Consider the following 8637-nt stretch of genomic DNA (forward strand, 5'->3'; position numbering starts at 1 on the left):
AGTGGCCAAATTAAAATATGGTATCCATAATTAATACCATATGCACACATAATGTCCTGCATTTTCTCAGTATTTCTACACTCATTTCACTATCTGGTTTTCACAAGTCTAGGAAATAGACAAAACCAGATAATTACTATCACCTTAGAGATAAGAAAACTGAGGCTTAGGTTTAGACACTGACTCAAAGAAAGTCAATAATCAGAGAAGCTGGAACCAAAAATTGCTTCTTCTAGCTCTCAGATCAGCAAAGACCACTACAAGTGCTACTTTCTATGACTAATAAGGAGAACCAAAGTTTTGCCACCCCAAAATATGGGATGGGATATTGATTTTAAGCTGATTATTTTTAAGAAATGAGACTCAGAAATAACATCAGAATATAAACTAAACCTGCCAGGGCAGGCAGAAATCTAGCAAAGCCTCTTTGTTGGACCCCCTCTGTGTCCCACTGTTTCTGGGTGGCCTGGTAGAATTTGTTTACCACATGTTTGCTCCTTCCCACCTTCCTGTGAATTGCCTACTTCCCCTTTGAAATCTCAGGCCTCTGCCCGCTTTCTCTTTAGCCCACAATGGCATATAAACCTCAACTGCCCAATGTGTCCTCGGGTCTCATTCTTATGGAACCTCCATATATACACATGGAATAAATTTGGACATTTTCTCTTGTCAATTTGTCTGTTAATTTGGTTATTAGCCCAGCCAGAAGAACTTAAAAAGATGGGAGGAAAATTATTTTTTGCACCCTCACACGGGTAAAATGGATTTCTATCAATGCCACCACACTAACTTCTAAGCAGCAGCCACAATGCTATATCACACAGCAAGCTTGGAGTCAACTAAAAGGCTTTGATATTTTGACATGACTCTAACAAGCAAGGTCCACTTTCCCATCCTGAACCTAAAGCTGGACTGTAATCTGATTTTAACATATTTAAAACCATTTTGAATCCTGCTTCTCTCAACTCTTGAACTGGTTTTTACTCAGATTTAAGTAATCCCAATTCTCCCTTTACTCAGGACACGAAAAAAATGCTTATTAGACTGAAGCCAGGGCTTCCCTTTAGGAAGACAGTCATCAACCTTAGTGGGCATTTAATTCAGCCCAGGTTCGCTCCACCTTAAATGTGGGTAATTAATGAAACATTCTAAACCACTTTGCTCAACTCAAAATATATTAGCTTCAACTATATTCCTTTAACTTAAGAAATCAAATTAATAGATTAAAACTTCAGTTTTGAGTAACTTATTAGTGAATCCATGTAGGTCCCTAATGACATACATACCAACTGTTAATATGGTTAATAATAATCTCTTTTAAACTTTAACTGAACGTGAATAGATATTTCTCTAAGGAAAACATACAAATTAGCCAAAAGCATATGAAAAGATGTTCAACATCACTTGTCATCAGAGAAATACAAATAAAAATCACAATGAGATGCCACTACTAAGGTAAGTTAGAATCAAAATGTCAGACAATAACAAATGTTGACATGGAGAAATTGGAACCCTCATACATTGCTGGTGGGAATGTAAAATGGTATAGCCATTTTGGAAATCGGTCTGGCAGTTCCTCAAATGATTAAACATAGAATTACTATGTGACCTAGTAATTCTAATCTTTGGTATATACCCAAGAGATATGAAAACATGTCCACACAGAAACTTGTGCATGAATGTTTACAGCAACATTACTCATAATAGCCAAAAACTGGAAATTACCTTAATGTCTATTAACAGATGTATGGATAAACAAAATGCAGTAGATCCATACAATTCAGCTACAAAAACGAAGTATTGGTACATGCCATGACATGAATGAGCCTTGAAAACATTATGCTAAGTTAAAGAAGCCAGTCACAAAAGACCACATATTATGATTCCATTTATATGAAATGTTCAGAATAGGCAAATCTATAGAGAGAGCAGATTACTGGTTGCTTAGGGCTAAGGGCAGGTACTTGGAGGTGACAGGTTTAATTTTTGAGTTGATGAAAATGTTCTAAAATTGACTGTGGTGATGGTTGCACATATCTGTGAATATCCCAAAACTTGCTGAATTATACACTTTAAATGGTATGGTATGTGAACTACATCTCAAATAAAGCTGTTTTAAAAAAAGCTCTAGGAGAACAAGAGATATTTTCTTTTTCTTAGATAAAACATTATCTAGACTGTTTTATCATTAGAGTTCTATGAACTGTATATTTATACACTCAGTTGCACACGTAATATGTCTGGCGTGGCTAACGATTATTATCTATTAAGAACCTCTAACGAGACTAGTTAAATAATAATTAGGTTGAGAACAGAAGTATCAAAACATGAATAATCCTCTAATTCTCCAGCTGATGGACTTTATCCTTGACATAAACACATCTATATCTAAATTCACAAAACGAAAATACCAAAACTTTATACAAATTCAACATGACTTTATTCAGAATGTGACTTATTGAACGGTCGATTTAAAAAACTAATAGAACACTATACTACGAATTAATGAAAGATGAATGCAATACAGCTCACTGGGTTTTGTTTGATGTTACTGAAGCGCAACTCAGTAATATCAAACAGGTAATTTAAATATCCATGGTATAATTTAAGATTTATTACCAGATTTGAAAAACTGAACACTTGGATTTGATATACTTCAGTAATACCTAACCTTCCACTAGAAGTTTTAACATCTTTAAGAAAAGATTACCTCAAATTAACTAATTATTGAAAAGAAACCTTAGGCTTTTCAGAAATACTACATACCATACTACTTCATTTCAGCCAAAATAGATTCATTTAGACTCGGTGCCCAAATTTCCAATACAATTAAATGAATTGTAAACTTTCTGATGAATAAGCCTGTTTATTAATATTTGAAACAAAAACTATTCTTCGAATGATGCTTTACAGTGTACGAAAGACTTTGTCAACAAATTTTTACTTCCCAATCACATCACACAACAGATGAATAAAGGGAGTTTTTCCCCCATAACAAAACTTAATATATGGTACAAAATCTTCTCCCTCTAAATAAACCTTTTATCAAGGTTATATAGAAGGATGATACCGGCTTGCTCTTAGAGACTAAAGATATGTGGCTAGAATACATTTTATAGAATTCTTTCAGTCTTGTCACTGGTTTAGCTGCCAGAGCTGGAATTAAGCATTAACTTTAGTGAAAATCAGGTTTTATTTTTAACTTAAAAAAAAAAAAAAGTATTATTCTAGAATTTTAAATTCTCAATTTCCTCATAACCTCTTTTTTTCCTTTCACTTTAGCAATTTTCACATCAGTTTTATGTCTAAGATAAGAGAACTTAGTGAGACTCAGGATAGCAAATGCAATAGGCTAAAACTTAGGCAAGGTCAGGAAAGCATGCAAAGAAACACAACTGTGTTGCAGATTTCTTTCTGAAGTGTAATTTTATAGAATATGCAAACCCCAATAGATTTGCCAATATAAAATTACTATAAAAATATTTTCAATTTAGCTTCTCAGGGTGCTAAAAATAAATTTAGTCTGGTATCTCTATATTGGTAGCTGCTAATTGTAATTTATCTAGGAAGCCTGATAAGAGAATTTTTAAATGACTTAAATATAATTTAACCAATATAAAGTTGTTTTTCTGCTTTCACCTATAAAAAACTGATAAAAATTTGAATGTCATTACATAATTGAATGAAAAAAAGAATTTGAGTATCAATGTCAAGCTTACTTAAAGAATCCATCCACTTTCCCCTACTTTCGAAATATACCTGACAGTAGCTAGAAGGCTACTTGGCCTTGTAAAGCTGGGCCTGGAGGGCTGACCTCAAAGTAGGTAAATGCTCGTATTATTTTAGGACTTTATTCATGTTATGAGTTACTCTATCCTTTCCAATATGAACTCCAGTCACCTCATTACAAGTGACTGAAGTAAAACGGGAGGGAGTAATCATGTGTCTCATGTGTTAACACCACACTATCCTCCCCCAAATTATAAGTTCAGCAGGCTAACACAGGATCTCTACTGATATTTTTCCTCTTAACAATTCTTGAACATAGCTTAAAACTTTTTTTGGCAGATTTTAGAATCTTGGTACGTTTCACTACGTCACTCCTTTGAATTCAAAAGAATGATTCAACAGTCAAGTCTCCAACCACTATGCCCTATACCCTGTGCTCAATAAAGGTTTGGAGATTGAGTAAATGAATAGACAAACAGATAAATACTGTTATCAGCTCTGTGATCTTAAAGAAGCTATTTAAATCCTAGGAACCTTATTGTTTCCTCCTCTGTAAAATACTGACTCTGCCATTCTCACAGGATTGTCAAGACTCAACAGGCACTAAAATTTAAGGGAGTACTTTGCAAACCCTAAGGAACCCGATAAGTTCAAGTCTCCTATTTAATGTCTTCCAGCGTAATGATGTCTCCAGATATCATCTACTATTCTTTCTGATCAGGTGTCCATAAACTAAGTTTCTACAGAAATATGTCATACATTATCATACAGAAATATGATTACTCACATAAATAATGTCTCTCAAAACAAATCAGCAGATATAAGTTAAAGCTAAAATTATAAATGACGTTTATTATAAGTTAACATTCCAAAAAGTTATTTTATATAAAATAAAATCAAAAGTTTAACTCACCGCACATTTTTCCACTTTCCCAGCATTATTAGCCCATTTCACTAAAGCTAGTAATCGAACAAAGAGTTGGCGCGTCCGGCTAGCAAACTGCACTATTTCTATTTTCCTATAAAATATAAACAATTTTTAATGAACCAACATATTTGAAAAAGTATTTCACAATTTATTTCATCTGAGCTAAAGTATAACTCAATCTTTGTTTACAACCATTACAGCAAAATGAACCACTTAAATATTTACCTAAATACATATGAATTGTCACATTTCGCATATCATCTGCATGTTTTTTTGCACCTCAGAGTAATAAATCCAAAGGAATGTTTTAGCAACAAATCACATTTAAAATAGAAAATTTATATTGTATTAAAAGGTGTTTACTAAAATATACTTAATTAACAGATACAAAATTCGGTCACATAGGGGACCAAATTAGGAGTTATGAATTTCATAATTAAAATCATGAGTTTATGAATTAGTAACCTTTTTGGTAAGATAAAGGCATTGAAGTAGATCTTTATCAAAGCTTGAAACTATTATTTCTATAAAAGCAAGTGCCCAATTCCCATCTTGCAAGGGCATGATTTTTAAAAATTGAATAATGAAAGAACTACGCAACTCTTTACCAAACTAAAGTCAATGACAAACTTAGATACTAAACTATCCACACAAAACTATGAAAGTAAGTTGAGTACTAAAAATAAAAGCTAGAAGATCTGTCTCTATTTTTATGCTATACCCACTACAATGCTTTTTCTTCCAATATTCATCAGTATTTTTATTTTCTCCTTATAAAGCCTTTAAAGCTTTACTAAAAGCTTTATGCTGTCACAATCTGTGTTAGCAAGACCTCTCAACTTCATGTCAACTACAAAACTGATAATAATACCTTTAATGGTTTACCTTAAGACACTGAAAAAAATATTCAACAGGCCAGGATTAATGACAGAACCCAAACAGGTCACCAACCTCCCTCTAAGTGGACTCTGACCTATTAATCTTAGTACATCTATTCAGTGAGCTACAGATCCAATCCACGTCTCTGCATCCAGCCAACAGCAACACAATGACGCAATGCACCAAAATAAAATTTTTGCTTAAGTATAATCCTGACTGAAGACTACAGAGTCAAGCTCCTATCAAGAGCATATGTAGCCCACAAACAACCAGATAGGCTTTCTTAAGGATCAGCCAGCAATATGATTATTGGTAGTATAAAGAGAAGAATCAAGGACACAGATACAGTTATGACTCTTTGGCTAGTGTCTGTGAAGGAACCTAAGAGATAAAAAAAGCAGACTCACAGGCAAGTGTGACATAGCAGAAATGTTAAATGTACGTTAAGATCTGGCAGCCATCCCAGTGCCTATAGGAGCCTCAGCACTGTCACTCCAACTCAGGAACAGATTACAGAGAACATGAGGTCTCTTCTCTCCCAGAACAAGCTTATTTGTATGTTATTAATTAGGTTTCCCAAATCAGGTCCTCTCCTGGAAAAAAGATACCCCCCTTTGGAAACTACTGTTTTTTTTGACACCATGCTGTCTCGAGTGATAGGCAGCATAAGTTCGTTTTCCATGGCACAGTTTCTCTTCCTACCGGAGCGGACAGAATAAATCCTGACTTTCATTTTCATTTCCTTCCTTTAAAACTGATCAGCCAAACCATAACACAGGTATGCTTCAATCACCTCTTCCACTTCTACCTTTCTTACGTAGGTCTAATTCAATCAGAAAGGTCAGTTGCGGGTAGGGATAAAACAGTCACTAATAAATGCCAAAATCCTCCCTAGTGACTTGATATTAAACAACAACGAAAAATCAACCGAGGAGCATAGGTAGTGCCAAGGCTATAAGTAGCCTATGCTGTAGCCACAATTTAAATCTCCACCACATGATTTCTTTGAAACCTTAATTATCTTGCTCCTCTAGCCTACAAAAACATACTAGTGTTTAGTTATATCTTAAGCCTCAAACACCAACTGAATCAAAATTCTCTCGACTATAAAACAGCAATAACAGTAGGCAAATGTCAATTCTCTAAAGATATCTAATAGCATCATTGTAGCAAATGGTAAATTGGCAGCCAACTTTCTAAAGTCAGTTTACTCCTTAGCTTCTTCCCTAAGTTCTGTATCTCCTACATCTTCTTACCCCCTCAGGGACTTGACCTGGTCAGTGACTCAAAACAGGTTTTAGAATGTAAGGTCCAGAACTGGTTTCACAACAAGAAATGTCAAGGATGAGGAAATTGCGTTTCCCAGGGCTCCCTAAACAAATGTTGTGAAAAATAACCCTAGGCTCTCTGGGCCTAGGTTTCCGATCTACAGCCCTACCACTCACTCTCACTCTCATACAAACATACACCACCCACTTTCACTCTCCCTCATACACACGCATATATATACACACATTCACAGATATATCAACACAGACACAGATTTATGGTTTTTTCACACTCACCTTTCCACATCGGATTTCCTTGGCAGTCTAAGAAGAAGAAAAAAAAGAAAATGACTAAATACATGCATACCTATCAAAATGATAATGGTCTTTACTTTGAGTCTATTAAATACTTTCGTGTTTCTGAAAAACTGGATAAACAGCCACTACAGGCTTGTGTGGCTACCAACTCTTTTTTATTTTTATGAGTTTCCAGTAATATAGCTATAAGAGAAAAACCAACAAAGGACCATTTCTCTCCCTTCAAAATGCTTCTGGAGAGGGGGAGGTAGGTGGGGTAAAAGGGGTCAAATATTTGGTGAACGGAAGGAAATCTAATTATGGGTGGTGAACACACAATGCAGTATATATGCGACATACCGTTGAATTGTACACTTGAAACTTATTGGGTTTTGTTGATCAATGTCACCCCAATAATTTTTAATTAAAAAAACTTTAAAAGGTATTGCACGAACCTCAAACATTTAAAAAGCCCATCTTACATTAGCACACTATCATCAGAGAGAGTCACAGAAAATATTCTTTTAAGACCAAAATGGTCATGGATGCAGAGTACTACTCAGTTGTCAGCTTCCCCATACCCAGTGGAACCTTGCTTCCAAGCAGTAATCTCTCCCTTTTTTGTTATGGTGGGCAAAACTGGCAGCTGAGCACACAAAAGAGCCAGTGTCAGCCAAGAGTTTTTATAGTAATTATGATGTTGCATATGGTTAGATATAAATGATTTATATTACTTTTAAACAGCTCCAGTAAGGTTTTAATTTCTTTCTTTGCTAGTTCTCCAGTATTGATAGCCAGCAACCAATGTCACCATTTTCTCTGACAAATTATACCATTTAACACTTTTGCATCCATGGATGCTTTTAGAAAGGTCCTGATCTGCCTCCTGAATCGCCACATTCTGTAAACCTCTATCCCATGGTCCAAGATTCAATGGCTTAAACAACTCGAAAGCCTCCCTCCCCTACGTTTAATAAGTTCTTGAAGAATACACACCAAGACCCTTAAATCCTCTTCCCGCACCCATGTGCCACAGGTGCAGAAAAACTAAAACCACCTCCAGAGATTCAAAGTACACAGAGGGAATACTATTAAAATGAGCCGTGGCTTGTAGTTACCTACAATTCTTAGAGTAGACAGTGGGATGGAAGCTAAAGATGTCATCCAAGTAATAAAGGAAACTAGGGCTGGAAGAACCAGCAGATCAGAGGATGAAGCAGAAATTAGGGCCTTATTGTAAGACTGCAAATAAAAGCAGCTACTGGCAAATTCCTCCATATGCGAAAGCTCCCAAGAACACTCCTAGAGAAGCCACAACCTTCATCCTTTAAGGAGGGTAGGTGGTGAGGGGGGTAGGTGGAGAGGGAGAGGGAAGGTGGAAAGGGAAGATAGAGAGGGAAGGTGGAGAGGGAAGGTGGAGAGGGAACGGGGAGAGGGAAGGGGGAGAGGGAGAGGGAAGGTGGAGGGGGAGAGGGAGAGGGAGAGGGAGACGGAGAGGGAAGGGAGGGCTGACCTCAAAGTAGGTAAATGCTCGTA

General features: G+C 35.9%; 1 protein-coding gene across 2 annotated transcripts in view; it reads right to left on the reverse strand.

The window, feature by feature from the left end:
• The window catches only part of MED14 (mediator complex subunit 14), a 65583-nt gene that overhangs the window by 52591 nt on the left and 4355 nt on the right, over positions 1–8637 (reverse strand). For both annotated transcript variants that reach the window (XM_011380750.2, XM_011380751.2), the window contains exons 2-3: positions 7102–7128; positions 4643–4748 (exon numbers count right to left, since the gene is read on the reverse strand). In XM_011380750.2, the coding sequence (XP_011379052.1) occupies positions 4643–4748; positions 7102–7128 (133 nt within the window). The remainder of the gene's footprint in view (positions 1–4642; positions 4749–7101; positions 7129–8637) is intronic.

This window comes from Pteropus vampyrus, unplaced genomic scaffold (assembly GCF_000151845.1).
Source record: "Pteropus vampyrus isolate Shadow unplaced genomic scaffold, Pvam_2.0 Scaffold404, whole genome shotgun sequence".
NCBI classification, from domain to species: Eukaryota; Metazoa; Chordata; class Mammalia; order Chiroptera; family Pteropodidae; genus Pteropus; species Pteropus vampyrus.